This window comes from Adiantum capillus-veneris, chromosome 19, assembly GCF_014529385.1.
Source record: "Adiantum capillus-veneris isolate H3 chromosome 19, ASM1452938v2, whole genome shotgun sequence".
Taxonomy (NCBI): Eukaryota; Viridiplantae; Streptophyta; class Polypodiopsida; order Polypodiales; family Pteridaceae; genus Adiantum; species Adiantum capillus-veneris.
In genome coordinates, this window is record NC_140949.1 from 14,323,872 (window position 1) to 14,339,846 (window position 15,975).

Here is a 15,975-nt window from a genome sequence, read left to right on the forward strand (position 1 = left end):
GGTTCCAACAAACAATGCAGGTAATGCATCAACATCTAATGGCAGGGCCCGCATAAGCTAGCCTGGCAAAAAAAGACCGTGCAGCAGTATACCAGGTTGAAAAATACTGTCGCGGGCAACACAATGCCTCAATGCCTCAATGGTAATGGTTGCTACCTGTGGCCATGCTCTCATGGTTTGTGGAGGCTGCCATGTCGGCTCCACCAAAAAGATAATAGGCAAACAGTAGCATCTATCAGTATCTAACTACCGATCAGTATCTAACTACCGCACCGCACCAATACTTTGAGGGAATGGCTGTGCCAAAAGAAAAGAAGGTAAACATCTGAGCCAGGACTGCATAGTCTGCTGACGTACATGCTGGAGAGCTGTGCTCTCTGTCCATGTCGTGGTAGAATCAAAAGGCGATGTGAAGGACAACATCTGACTGGTGGCTGCCAAAAAGGACCCGAGCCTTCTTCACACGGCGAAGAACATAAACTCTCACCAGCATAGGGCTGGAAGCGTTCCCCATGTGCTCTGCTCCACTCTGGAGGAGCACTATCCATGAATAGCCGAGGAACATGTGGTGGCGATGGAGCAGTGAGCAATGGGATGTCTATCGATGGGAGGGGAGGAGGCAAGGGCGGAAACTCTGTCTCCATATCTAGATCAGGAAGTGGCCGTGCAACGGGTGCTGGTGAGGGAGACGGATTTTTGGAGGGCGCTCATGATGGAGGAGGGCGAGGTCCAAGACAACGGGTAGGCACCTTTTGTAGCAGATACTTGGGATGCAGTGAGAGAGGATAGTGCTGAGGGGGTGCCGGGGCAGCGCCTGAAGTGGCCTGGCGATGTCGAAAAGTGTGTCATCATGAAGCTCTTTGCCATCCCTGATCACCACCTTAATTCGGGGGCGGTGGGTCTGAGTGACACGGGACTGGAGGCTGAGTGGGGCAAGCTCGGGCTAGGTGACCAAAAGCATGGCAACGTAAGCACTGATCTAGGCGACCAGTAACCACTAGGCACTGTAGACGGTCCTCCTGTAGCCTGGGATCTGAAGTGTACAATATTTGGAAACTGGGTGTCGTCAGGCGCATATACCTGTACTCGGGGAGTGCCAACCATCGTAACAAGCGACCCAAGAATCATGATAAGCCAACGGGATATCAAGCGAGGGATACATGTGCGCATAGGAACTGGTAGAGAGGGGAGGGAAGGCCTTGTCACTAAATGACACCTCCCCAGGGAGGTGGGATCAATGGCCCACAGTAGGCGTCGCGAGGCGGGTGCAATCCGGACCGTTCGATCGACATTTAAACTAGGCGTGAACTCGGAGATATGTGCATCACACCAAATTTGATGTGAATTCGGTGTGAACTCGACGTGAACACGGTGTGAACTGGGGAGGGCATGCACACTACACCAAATTTGGTGTGAACTCAGTGCGAACTCGGTGTGAACTAGGTGTAAACCTGTCAGCGACGTCGTGATCTATAAGCTTATCCCACACACACTTTTCAACGAGCGCGCGTTAGCTTAGTGGATAGAGTCAATCCCGTGGGGGAGAGGGTAGTGGGTTCAAGTCCCGGATCCGAGAAAGTGAAAATCTTTTGCATTCCGCAAAAAATCCAATGGTCACGATCAACTGATGATCATGAGCCATTGATCCCACCTCCAAATGGAGGTGTCAATTAGTGACGAGGGAAGGCGAGGGTGACTGGAAATCTGGGAATGTGCTGCTAGCGACCAAACTCCCACAAGAAACTTTTCAAGCATTCCCAATTGGGATTACCAAGGGCTTTCCCACCTCTTTTCCCTCAATTAAAGCGTAGAAAAACAAGGGAAAAGGCCTTTCCTTAGTGGGAATTAAAATCCCCCTTGGAAAACTTTCCCGTTTGTAAGAGCAAAAATCCCCATGAGGGAAAATTTTCAATCAAAAGGAAAATGTCAAAGTGAAGCTTTCCCTTGTGAGGACTACTCACATTGCCATGTTGTGGAGATGGGAAAGCACAAGATAGCTATTCCCTTTTCACATTCCCAACTTGTGAACGTGGGAAAACACAAGATACTCTATCCCTCCTTCATAATGTGGGAATATGAATAGTCTCCCATGAGGGAAAGTGATAGAAACACATTCCCTTATGGAGACTACTTGTATTCCCACTTTCTGATGGTGGGAATGAGAGGAGCTAGGACAATATTAAGCACTCATTTCACTCACACAATGTGCATACTTCGACCTTGTCGTAACCATTTAGTCATCCGCTAGCTAGTGCACCAATTCGCATGAATAACATGCAAAATTAAACTTGGACACCTCGAAGACATTTGGTTAATTGATGCGGCCACACTTTTGCTCATTGGTAATTGTGATCTACCAATGCTATGATAGTCGACGACACCCAAAGAGATTGGTCATTTTTTGTCAATCCTTGTGCTTGGTCATGAGCCACGATGCACCCTTGAGGTTTCTTCGTGCCCCGATCCCAACCGTGTTGAAAAAGAGAATCTTTGCACAACCAATCTATAGTGGGGTTTGCCAGGTGCACCACTAGATCAAAAAAGAATGCAACGCACGCACACATAGAGATTCTTTGTAATCGACACAATAGTGAAATTTGATATGATGCATATAGATGAAGAATGAGTGTAGTGCTCTTGCAACCATCTTTTACTACTCGCCAAGAATTAACCTGACCACAAGAATTCACTACTTGTTCATTAAGTAAAGCATTTCAATTGACCATAGTATCAAAGCAATCTACACTATGAACCATATGAAATAAATATGCATAGAATTTAAATAGTCAAATTCACCCAAGGGAAATAGAAATCTAATAAAAACATCTCCATAGTACCAATGATCCGCCTTGACTTTACCCCAAGCCAAAAACTCTTATTATGAATTTCAAATGTAAACTAATTTAACACAAAAACTTAAGGTTGAAATAAATATGGATAGAATTTAAATAGTCAAATTCACCCAAGGGAAATAGAAATCTAATAAAAACATCTCCATAGCACCAATGATCCGCCTTGACTTTACCTCAAGCCAAAAACTCTTATTATGAATTTCAAATGTAAACTAATTTAACACAAAAACTTAAGGTTGTAGGAACAATCCCAAGAGTCCTCTTAACAATCTATCCAGTGAGTCTTCAACTCAAGACCTATTAAGAGAGAGAGAGAGAGAGAGAGAGAGGGGGGGAGAGTAATTAAAAATTTTGACTTCTACAATTTTGTCTACATGTATATGTTTCACAAATGAGGTAGTCTTGAAACGCAATAAAAATCCACAAATGATGAGAGCAATTGCATATCTTTGCTTGGCACCTGCCATAACAATAAAAATCCACAGCAATAAAAATCCACAAATGATGAGAGTAATTGCACATCTTTGCCCGGTACCTGCCATAACAAAGCCAAATGTCAAAAGCAATGTATATGTTTCACAAATGAGGTAGTCTTGAAACGCAATAAAAATCCACAAATGATGAGAGCAATTGCATATCTTTGCTTGGCACCTGCCATAACAATAAAAATCCATAGCAATAAAAATCCACAAATGATGAGAGTAATTGCATATCTTTGCCCGGTACCTGCCATAACAAAGCCAAATGTCAAAAGCAGTCTTTGATGTAAGCTAGAGTTTCATTTTGCAACACATGAAATGAGATTGCTGCCCTTTAATTTTCCTACTTCAACTCATGTACCTAGTCAATTACAACATCACATTAACAGCCCTTTGATGGAAACCTAGGGGATACACTACTAATAATAAGCTGACTACTAATAAAAAACTGGCATGTATGGTACACATGATATGCCCCTATCTCACCCCTATATGCACGACCATTGTTTGCAAAATACACCTTTCCTTCCTTGTATAATCCTCCTCCCCTTACAAACCTGTTACCACACAGTAAAAATTATTCAACGAGTCCTCGAGCATGGAAGAAACCAGAACATCACCTTGTCATTGTCACGTGACACATCCAACCCTATGTGTCTGTGGACAAGCTACAACATAACAGGGTTCCGTCAGTCCAGTCAGTCTAGATTAGAAGTGAGCTGGCACTTTTGTGAGTCTATTCGTAGACCGTGCATGCCCAGTCACTTAGTGTAGATGCATATCCTCTGGTTGCACACATTATGATCGTAAGCATTCCCATCAACATCCATCAGAATCCTTCAGGGAATTTTCCAGTGCATTTAGCCTATTTTCCCTATTTTTGATATTTTTCACTTATTATTTTTAAGTGACTTTTGTTGGAAAGTAGGTAGGGCAAATTGAGTAAGTTTGTATATAAGCAAACCTAGACTAGCACTATTTTCGCAGAAGAGGCAGCAGAAGCACATGCTCAACAGACACCTTCTCAGCAGAACCCTCGAAGAGACCTAGCGTTTTTGCTCCATAGCAACAGCTAGCGTTTTGGATCAGATCAACCCTGGCGTGTTGGTGCACAGCATCAGCCCCGACGCCATCGCTACACAGCAGATCAGCCTAGCGTTTTTGCATTTGCAGAACCATGATGACAGAAGGACCAATTTCAGCCCTAGCGTTTTTGTTTTGCAGAACCTCAGCCTAGCGTTTTTGAGAACCATCAGCCTGGCATTTCCCATCAAGATATCATCGCCACACATCCCCCATCAGCTAGCGTTTTGGTAATCTAGTAACCTAGCGTTTTTGACAGACATCAGCCTAGCGTTTTCATCAGGTATGACCTCAACATGCAGCGTTTTTCAGCCATGAAGAACCTGCAAGTTCAGCCCCTAAAGAGTAGCAGATTCAGCCCGGAAGAAACCTCAATTTTCAGCCCTTAAGAACTATGTTCATGGTTTTGTGTCGGAAATGGTTTCAGGAATTTTCAGCCATGGAGATTCTTAAAGAAGACAGAAGCACGACTCTAGACGAAGTTGAAGCATCGAAGGAGCCATAGGAGACTTTGTGTTGCTTTCGGCGCGGCCCAAAGAAGCAATCCTTGCAGACCTTTATGAAGTTCAAGTAACGCATGACCCACACATCAGAGTAGGCCGACGAAGAGTCCCTTCCAGGATTCCGGATGCTATTGGCGATCTCCCTCGACGCCATAGAGTTCGGTACCAGTACCTCACTTTGAAAAGAAGGGGATGTCACGTGACACATCCAACCCTATGTGTCCGTGGACAAGCTACATCATATTCAGGGTTCAATCAGTCCAGTCAGTCTAGATTCAAAGTGATCTGGCACTTTTGTGAGTCTATTCGTAGACCGTGCATGCCCAGTCACTTAGTGTAGATGCATATCCTCTGGTTGCACACAGCACGATCATAAGCATTCCCATTAGAATCCATTAGAATCCTTTAGGAGAATTTTCCAGTGCATTTAGCCTATTTTCCCTATTTTTGACATTTTTCACTTATTATTTTTAAGTGACTTTTGTTGGAAAGTAGGTAGCGCAAATTGAGTAAGTTTGTATATAAGCAAACCTAGACAAGCACTATTTGGCAGAAGAGGCAGCAAGAGCACATGCTCAACATGCACCTTTTCAGCAGAACCTCCCAAGAGACCTAGCGTTTTTGCTCCACAGCAACACCTAGCGTTTTGGATCAGATCAGCCCTGGCGTGTTGGTGCACAGCAGATCAGCCCCGGCGCCATCGCTACACAACAAATCAGCCTAGCGTTTTTGCATTTGCAGAACCACGACGACAGAAGGACCAATTTCAGCCCTAGCATTCTTGTTTTGCAGAACCTCAGCCTAGCGTTTTTGACAACCATCAGCTTAGCGTTTCCCATCAAGAGATCATCGCCACACATCCCCCATCAGCTAGCATTTCTGAAGATCCGTTCTCTAGCGTTTTTGAAAACCCAGCAACCTAGCGTTTTTGATAGACATCAGCCTAGTATTTTCATCAGGTATGACCTCAACATGCAGCGTTTTTCAACCATGAAGAACCTGCAAGTTCAGCCCCTAAAGAGTAGCAGATTTAGCCCGGAAGAAACCTCAGTTTTCAGCCCTTAAGAACCTCAGTTTTCAACCCTAAACCTGCAAATTTTCAGCTTTTTTCCCTATCACACTATTGCTCGACAACGTATCGGTGGCTCATTCTGCATGATGCATAAATTACAAGCCAAATGGGCAACAAAGCTGGATAAACTACAAGCCAAGAATGGAGCTCCGTCCTCAACCGACCGTCCTCAGCCGAGCCCTGCCTTTGCTGGAAGGCAAAGACTTATCATGCATTTAGAGTGGCTCCAGAAAGGTTAGAAGATCTCTAACATATAAAGAATGTCAAATGATGCTTTGTTTCGAATCAAAAAGTTTCGAGTAAAATTCAGCATATAATGCCAACACTGTGTCAAAATGATTGAGGTAGAACCACCGAGCAAAAAATACATCATATTGGTGGTTGTTGAGAGAATCGAGAACCCTAGCTTCACGAACAAAACTATCGCTGCTGTGAATTAAGATCTTCATCTCTCGCCACCTTGAAAAAGAAACAAGATTGCATGGTTAATTGGAAAATCAAAGTATGAGCCAAGAAAGGAAAAATATGCACATTGAAAGTTACCTCGATAGAAGAGCTTGGAAGCACACTAACAATCAACTTCCAATCTAGCCATAAAGCATTCGCATGGTGATCATGAGCCCAAAAGAGAAGGACTTTCCTGTTATCATCATTGACTTCTACGACAAAAGCTTCTCTCATCTCAGAATCTATATAGAATGCGAGTGCAAGATCCTCTGACTCTGGCCATGGTGGAACGCAACCTGGCTGCCCTGGACACACCAACCTACTACGAGCTTTGTGTCCACTCAAGTCATACATGATATCCATTTCATTAATGGTAGATCTTAACCAAAAGAACTTATTCTTTATACAATCAAATGGCCTTATTATGTCTGTGGTGTCAGCCTTCTCACTTCTATGTATTAAAGGCATCCCTGTCACCTTATCCATGATAAAATCTCTTTGCAACAAAGCCTCTACATTCATAAATAATTGAATTTCCCCTTCTTGTTCATGAAGAAATAACTTCTTCAAATGGCCTCTCCGTATGATCTCTTCCGATCTATTTGGTTGAGATAGCTGGTCCTCAAAAACCACATAATCACCTACCGCATACCTACATACATGCCAATAAAGCCTTTGAGCATAACACACCACCAAAACGGATTGCAATTGTCTCTAGAGTACCATACAATCACTTATTGCATACCTGCATTCGTGCAAAAAAGCCTTTGAACATAGCACACCACCACAATGGATTGTCTCTGAAGTGTTTGAAAATGGATGCATCCAATTATAGATGGCCAACAACGACTCCTTCTCGAATCCGTTGAGTGTAAAAAACTTTTTCTTGTTGCCGCCAACTACAATACCCTTTTTGTCTATTAGATGTTTGCAAATGCCTGGGAGGAGTCTACGACATGCATTCCACGCATCTTGCGCTTTTCTCTTAGATGAAGCTCACATAATACATCTACTATGCACTTTCATCCAACATGGCTAGACCCACTGTCTGACTTTGGGTATTTGTTGATAGCTGCAAGCCATTTGCTGAAGTATCATTCTCATCCCATAGCATATAGTAATGAGCTTGCCGACTTGCTCCATGCCATAGGGTAAAAGAAGCATACCCCCAAGGAAGCTAACTTTTTTTTTGCAAAACTCACAATTGTGAGTGGATAGTATTAAAAACATCATAAAAATACACCAACCTCAAGCTCAGATTGAGCCTTGAGGGTCAAAAGATTACAAGTTTTCTGCTTGACAGAGAGACCACAACTACTCCAAAGTTTTACTTATTACAAGTTGTCATCATGACATGTATGGTTTTATACCAATCCTCTAAGGCTTGTTTGCACACAAGGAGAGCAGGACTACCCATCCTGTTACTACCAAAGAGCAGATCAGTAGAACTTAATTTGCCATGTCCTTTGAATCCACTTGCATATTTTCCCAAGGAAGCCAACTTTAAAATCATGAAAAAAAACCCATAAAACAAGTGGCATGTACATGTGCACACCATAAGCAAGATCCTTTTTATCAAAGAATAGAATAATTACAATATCTCAGCAAAACCTTAAATAGTTTTCATGAAATGAAGCTAAAAAAATGCTATTAAATGTCTAGGCCTACAAAGAGCTTAAGGTTTATATTAAAAGAATTGCCAGTTTCTTAAATCATGTCAACAAATACATCATCACAAGAAATGTGAACAAGTCACAAGGATGATGGAAGAATTAAATACCCTGCAAACGCACCTACCAATTAGCTTGTCTCGATTTTCAACTGGCACGGGCCTAAGCTGAGGCAAACATCTCTAAAACACTAGGTCAAAGGTTGATACAAAACAACTCTTAGGCCTAAATCGCACTCGGACAAGCTCAACATGTTGTTCTGGGTGCCTGGGCTGCCACACATGGCGAGTTACACTTTATATATTACATCTAAAGGGAGAATTGCAACCAACAATGTTACGCCAATTGGTCGACCGCGAGAGCCTTCGAGTGGGCGATGCAATTCAATTCCTATACCTATGTTTCGCATGTACGGATCCTATGTTATCCGTTGTTGAGCAAGAGGGTAGTCCATATCTATTTTTCTGTACGAACAAATCCTTCAATAATTCAACTTTGGCCAACCCAATGTCACACATGTTTTGACATGTGTGACAAAGGCCTTAGAAGCTTTTCATTCAAGGTGATGTTGAATTAAAGCTTCTTTGATGCACCGAACTGTGCTCTCTCTCTCTCTCTCTCTCTCTCTCTCTCTCTCCCACAAGGCCAAAAGGCACGTGGAGTTTGTCACCTCTCATAATGACTAGCGCACACCTCTCTCTCTCTCCCTCTCTCTCTCTCTCTCTCTCTCTCACACACACACACACACTCACACCCACACACACAACAGCTGATCGACAGCTAGGCGACGTCGTGCTATCTCTCTCTCTCACACACACACACACAGACACAACAACTCATCTGCATCTAATTGGCGTCTACTCTCTCTCTCTCTCTCTCTCTCTCTCTCTCTCTCTCACACTCTCTCACATGGCAACTTGTAGTAAGAAGGCACCAAGTGCTTTTTGAGACCTGAGATTAGGGAGGATGAGAGAGACAACCATTCATGGTATTAGTATGCTAATGACAATGTTAATTACACAATAAGAATATAGTAGAGTGTAGATTCAAGACTAGATTGATTAGTTAAACTTGAAAGTGTGTACATGAGAGCTCATTATATAGAGCTATGTTAGGATTCTTCCTTGACATCACTGATGACTTCATACAAAGCTTCCCAATCTCGTATCTTCACTCTTAGGGGGTTTTTCTAGGCTCATAACTCCTCCAAAATGCTTTTACTATGTCTAGAAACACTCCTCATGGGGTATACTATGACTTGGGCTACTTTTGACCATGTTACACATGCCATATGCCACTTAGGATGCCTATAAGACAAGGGGGGATTCTCATGGATAAAAATCATCATGCTTCCAAGGGAAAGTTCACAAAGAAGGGTAGGATCATAGGCCGAAGCCCGTTTCCAACAACCCTCCTCTTGGGTTAAGGACTATAGTAGACACTCATTCATTCATTTAAATGCCACACATGCTCTATGTCATAAAGGCTCGTATGTCTTAAAAGACTCATTTATTTGCCATAAAAGGCTCGTATGCCATAAAGGCCATTAGTCATTCATTCTTGTGCCACAAAGGCTCTAAGAAATCTCTTCTTAAACAGGAGAGCATAGTTGTGTCTTCAGCTCCTTCATCTTTGTCTTTATTTTCTTTTCCTCCCCTCGAATGGGTCCCTTTGTTGTCATCTTTATAATACTTGTCGTGGTTGTACTTCATGTCATCTTCGTGGATATCTTCATGGTTAAAATCTTCTTCTTCATGTTGATAATCTTTCATGATCTTCGTTTTGCGCTTGATGCTTGAGGTTGATGCTTGCCCCCTCCTTGAATCGGATATAGACGGCTTCTCATTATACTTCAGTTTTAATGCCTTAATAGGCATGGCATACAAATCATTGATGCACTTCATGTATGTGTACGTGCTTACTAGGAAGGTTTTTCCACTCATAATTATGGTGGCAGTGTCTAATCTTTTGTACAAAAGTTCCTTTACAATGGCCTTGTGTGAGTAAAGTTATTGTGCTCAAAAGATTGTTGCTCAAATACTTCTTTGAAGGGCTCTTTTAGAAAGATTACACTGCAAAAAGAGAGCTTGAGAGTTTTCCTAAGGTCCAATTGTTGTGGTGAGAAAGATCTTTGGTGGCTCCAGAGAGTGTATGAATAAGGTTCAAGTGTTGTCGTGGGAAAGGCCTTTAAAAGAACAACAAAACAAAGAAAATTTATTGTGTTGACTTTTTAAGGTAAAAATAAATACAGACTTCTGTTGCCAAGTAGCGGGTTGCCAGCTGGCGAGTTGTGCAAGCGTGCGGTCGAGCACTGAGCTTGACGGGTTGCTTTGTTGCGCTCAGGCCTGGGAGGTGCACTAGGTGCAGTCGGGACTCGCCTCGGGATGGACAGTGGCTCAAGATGAACAACGTAGACGAGATGCTGCAGTTGACGAACGCGCTGTTAAGATATATTAATTTGTGACGGCTGCTTAGACAAGCTACATTCGTGGCTTGGTTGGTCGATGCCTTGGCCTGTGGAGATGCTTGCCTGAGTTCGTATCGATCTGCAGGTTCGTTTGGCTTATATAGATAGCCTTTTGAATTTAGCCTTCTAAAGGCTACCAAAAGTCAAGGTGTCACAAAGTGATGACGTGGATGCCCGATTATTAGGCTTTTGATGACATGGCTGTACTGCTGAAACCCTAACCCTAATGGCCAGAAATCCTAATCTGTAGAAACCCTAAATGCTGCCATAAACCCTAACCCTAATTTCTGCCAAACCCTAATTATGCCCTAACCTAACCCTAACCCTAACCCTAAAGGCAGCAGGGCCAGATCCTGGAAATCACGCCCAAAATTGCAGAAGAAAGGCAATGACTTCCGGGGTTATTTGGGTCATCAAGTCGACATTTGATAAGGCAAAGAAACAGAAGAAGTGTGTTCAATTTGAAGGAGTACCCACTTCTTCTTCTTCTTCTTCTGACAGTTCTTCTAGCTCTTCTGACTTGAGTGAAGAAGACAGTAAAGGCAGAAAGCAAAGCAAGAAACAACACTTCGGAAAGGGCAAGAAAAAGGAAAAGAAGTCTAAATCTCACCCAGTGAGTGACAGTTCTACAGAGGACTCGTCTACAGACAGTTCAGACTCTGATGACGACAACTTTTATGCAAACAAGAAGAATTTTTATAAAGCCAACCAATATGACTTTCTGGAAGACAAAAGCAAGAATATTCCTTTTCGCCGGGATATTCCTTTTCACCGGAATATTATGGCTGGACGGTTGCCGGAAAGTGGTCGGAAAACAACCGTCGGTTGTCCGGTGGCTGGTAGTCAATGGCCGGTGGGGCCGGTGGCCAGAAGTCAATGGCTGGTGGCCGGTGGCCGAATTCAAAAGCGGACTTGTCTTCTCAAGGGCGGCCACACATGGGCGGATTGGAGGGTCCGATTTGGACTTATCTACACAAGGGCGACTACACATGGCTGCCTCTCATGAGAGAGGGCAACCCTTTTGGCCTATAAAAGGAGGCCATTTCTACACAGTGTGAAGTTGATGCAACAAGGTGAGTGTGAGGTGGTGAGAGTGAAGCAAGGCGGGAGCTCCATTAAGGGGATAATCCCTTTGTAAACTACTTCTTGTTTTGAAGTACTAAAGCCATTCAGTGGCTGCTTTCCCGTGGACGTAGCCCACATTGGGTGAACCATGTATATCGTGTGTACTCTCTCTCTCTCTCTCTCTCTCTCTACTCTATAATCTCGTGTATGTAAATTTGTCTCTCTCCATTAAGTAATCTACTCAATTATCTATTTAGCTACGTCTTATTTCCTAACAACTGGTATTAGAGCAAGGTTTGCTCGTAGCTAAATTATCTCAAGGAAAGGATTCCTTGAACTGAGTGGGAGTTATGGCGGAGGAAGGGAAGCTCAAGATAAGAAATTCAACGGTAAAAACTACCAACATTGGAAGATGCAGATTGAAGACTATCTCTACCAGAAGGACCTCTATTTTCCACTAGGCGGTCTTGCAAAGAAGCACGCAACGATGGCAGATGAAGCATGGATTGTCCTTGATCGAAAGGCACTGGGAACAATCCGGTTAAGCTTGGCGTCAACGGTGGCCTTCAATGTTTCGAAGATGAAGACCACAGAGGACTTGATGAAGTCACTTGACGACTTCTACGAGAAACCATCGGCATCCAATAAGGTATTTCTTATGAAGCGCTTGTTCAATCTAAAGATGGCAGAGAATGGTTCAGTTGCATAACACCTAAATGACTTTAACACAAACATAAGTCAACTTCGATCGGTGAAAATCAATTTTGATGATGAAGTGCGAGCTCTCTTATACTATCATCTCTTCCGGATAGTTGGGACAGCCTTGTGATGGTTGTAAGTAATTCTATCTCTGGTACAAATACTCTTACGTTTGATGATGTTGTGGGTGTTCTCCTAAGCGAGGAAATACGAAGGAGAAGCACAGGAGAATCATCAAGTGCTGCACTGTCAGTAGAAACAAGAGGAAGGCCTAAGGAAAGGTTCAAAAACCAAAAGGGTCGTGATCACTCAAGGAGGAGCAAGTCACGCACAAAGTCAGTTCTTGAATGTTGGAACTGCGGCAAGAAGGGCCACGTCAAGAAGGATTGCTGGTCCAAGAAGAAGAAGGAGACAGAGTCTCAAGACAACAAGCCAACATCGGAGGCCAATGTGGCAGGTAAAGTAGAGCAAGATGCTCTAATTCTCTCATTAGACAATGTGTCTAATTCCTGGATAGTAGATTCGGGGGCTTCATTCCATGCAACACCACACAAGCAACATTTCCAAGACTACACCAAAGGTAATTTTGGGTATGTATACTTGGGAGATGATGAAGCTTGTGAAATTGTCGGCAAAGGTACAGTTTCTGTCAAAACTGCTAACGGAAATGAATGGAAGCTTAAAGATGTTAGGCATGTTCCTTCTCTTCGCAAAAATTTGATCTCTACAGGACAATTGGACGATGAAGGTCACAACATTGCATTCGGAAACAAACGGTGGAAGATCTCAAAGGGATCTTTAGTGGTTGCCAAGGGAGAAAAAGTCAGTACACTTTACTTGTGTACTGTTAGCACGCAACCTTCAGCTTGTGTAGCAACTACAAAAGTTGACATTGCGCTGTGGCACTACCGACTTGGGCATATGAGTGCCAAAGGAATGCAAATCCTTCAAACAAAGAAGCTTCTACCAGGTTTGAAAGAAGTGGACTTAGAGTTCTGTGAAGATTGTGTTTATGGTAAACAAAAGAGGGTAAAATTTCAAAAATCAGGAAATGAAAGAAAAAATAAAAAACTTGAGTTGGTTCATTTTGATGTTTGGGGTCCTGCAAGTACACCATCAATTGGTGGCTCATTGTACTATGTAACATTCATAGACGATGCGACTAGAAAAACATGGGTTTATGTCATGAAGAATAAATCCGATGTATTTTCCATATTTCAAAGGTGGAAAGCCTTTGTGGAGAATGAAACAGGTACCAAGGTTAAATACCTCAGATCCGACAATGGAGGCAAATATTGCAGCCAAGATTTTGAAAGCTTTTGTGCTAGCAATGGCATTCGGAGGCAAAGGACAACCCCAAGGACACCTCAACAAAATGGAATTTCGGAAAGGATGAACACGACAATCATGGAGCGAGCACGAGGCATGCGGCTACATGCAGGCCTACCGCTTGAGCTTTGGGCAGAAGCTGTAAGTACGTCTGTGTACTTAATCAATTGGTCACCCTCAAAAGCATTGGATGGGGGAGTTCCAGAAGAGGCATGGACAGGTAAACCGGTGAATTATGCATTTCTCAAAGTATTTGGGTGTGAGGCTTTCATGCACATAGATAGAAGCCTAAGATCAAAGCTAGATGCAAAGTCCAAAAAGTGTTTCTTCATTGGCTATGGAGAAGGTGACTTTGGGTATCGCCAATGGAATCCTGAGGATGGTAAAATCTTAAGGAGTAGGGATGTAATTTTTAACGAACAAAATATGCACAAAGATTACTTGGAAAGAAAACAAACAAAAGAAACAGGTGATGAGTACATGGAGCTTGAGGACGGTGAAGACTCAAGGACTGCAAACGGTGACAATGTGCAACAACGTCAACCAAATGAAGAGCCTCAACCTATTCCCCAAAGATCTACAAGAGCAAGTAGACCTCCAGAAAGGTTTGTTCCTTCCTTCAACCATCTCTTGATCTCAGATTCTGGAGAGCCAGAATCATACGAAGAAGCTATGCAACATGAATCCAAAGAAGAATGGACGAAGAGCATGCAAGTGGAGATGGACTCACTACATCGCAACCAAACATGGGAGTTGGTTGAGTTGTCTAAAGGTAAGCGGGCACTTCAAAACAAATGGGTGTACAAGGTGAAGGAAGAAGAAGGTGGGAAGAAAAGGTACAAGTCTAGGCTTGTGGTAAAAGGGTTTTCTCAAAAGAAATTTATTGACTTCAATGAAATATTTTCTCCTGTTGTAAAAATGAACTCAATTAGGCTTGTCTTAATCCTTGTGGCTGCTCATGATCTAAATCTCGAGCAAATGGATGTAAATACGGCATTCCCTCACGGTGACTTAGAGGAGGAAATCTACATGTTTCAACCAAAGGGGTATGAAGTAAAAGGTAAGGAGAAAATGGTTTGCAGATTAAAGAAGAGCTTGTATGGTTTGATCAATGGATGTTGGATCATGGATTCACAAGATGCAACTCGGATCACTGCGTCTACACGAAGAATTTGGGAGATGGAAAATTCATCATCCTAATGTTGTATGTTGATGATATGTTGATTGCAAGTGCTAACATGAAGGACATCAAAGACCTAAAAGAGGACCTGTCTAAATCTTTTTCAATGAAAGATTTAGGTGCTGCAAAGAGGATACTTGGTATGAAAATATCAAGGGACAGGATGAAGAAGACAATAAAGCTATCTCAAGAAGATTACATCAAGAAGGTACTAGAAAGGTTTGCAATGCAAAATGCAAAACCAATTTCTACACCTTTGGCTGGTCATTTTAAACTAACAAAGGATATGTGTCCAAAGACACAAGAGGAGATAGCCTATATGTCTAAAGTTCCATATGCTGCAGCGATAGGTTCTCTAATGTATGCTATGGTCTGGACAAGGCCATACATTGCACATGCAGTGGGAGTTGTGAGTAGGTTCATGGACAACCCAGGTAAAGAGCATTGGCAAGCTGTGAAGTGGATACTTAGGTATCTAAAAGGGACAACAACAAATGCTTTGTATTTTGGACGAACTGATATTTTTCTAGAAGGATATGCTGATGCAGATATGGCAGGTGACAAAGATACTCGAAGGAGCACTACTGGCTATGTGTTCACGGTTGGAGGCACAACAGTAAGCTGGGATTCAAAGCTGCAGAAAGTGGTTTCACTTTCTACCACGGAAGCAGAGTATGTAGCAATGACAGAGGCAAGCAAAGAAATTCTGTGGCTTCACAGATTCTTAGAAGAGCTTGGATTCAAACAAGACAATTGTTTCTTGTACAGTGATAGCCAAAGCGCTATCCATCTTGCGAAGAACTCCACCTTTCATTCAAGGACAAAGCACATTGAGGTGAGATATCACTTCATACGCACTCTTTTGGAAGAGGGACAGCTAAAGCTAGGAAAGGTGCATACAAGTGAAAATCCTGCAGACATGTTTACAAAGGTAGTCAACAAGGAGAAGTTGAGCTTTTGCTCATCTTCAATCGGAATTCAAGGATAAGAAGCCAGAATGGAAAGCAGTCACTCACAGGTTTGGTTTGGAGATCAGTCTCCAAGTGGGAGATTGTTAAGTATGGAGCCTGATTTACCCTTGTAATTTTTTGTGGTAAAAGCGCACATTTGTAAGGCCCCCATTATGAGG

At 42.8% G+C, this 15,975-nt stretch overlaps 1 protein-coding gene across 1 annotated transcript in view; it reads right to left on the minus strand.

Annotated features, from left to right (window-relative positions):
• Nucleotides 1-6,409: 6,409 nt before the first annotated feature.
• Nucleotides 6,410-15,975, minus strand: part of LOC147433606 (uncharacterized) — a 110,519-nt gene continuing 100,953 nt past the window's right edge. The window contains exons 2-6 of the mRNA XM_086489520.1: nucleotides 11,510-11,542; nucleotides 7,182-7,345; nucleotides 6,886-7,088; nucleotides 6,533-6,741; nucleotides 6,410-6,448 (exon numbers count right to left, since the gene is read on the minus strand). Of these exons, the coding sequence (XP_086345646.1) occupies nucleotides 6,410-6,448; nucleotides 6,533-6,741; nucleotides 6,886-7,088; nucleotides 7,182-7,345; nucleotides 11,510-11,542 (648 nt within the window). The remainder of the gene's footprint in view (nucleotides 6,449-6,532; nucleotides 6,742-6,885; nucleotides 7,089-7,181; nucleotides 7,346-11,509; nucleotides 11,543-15,975) is intronic.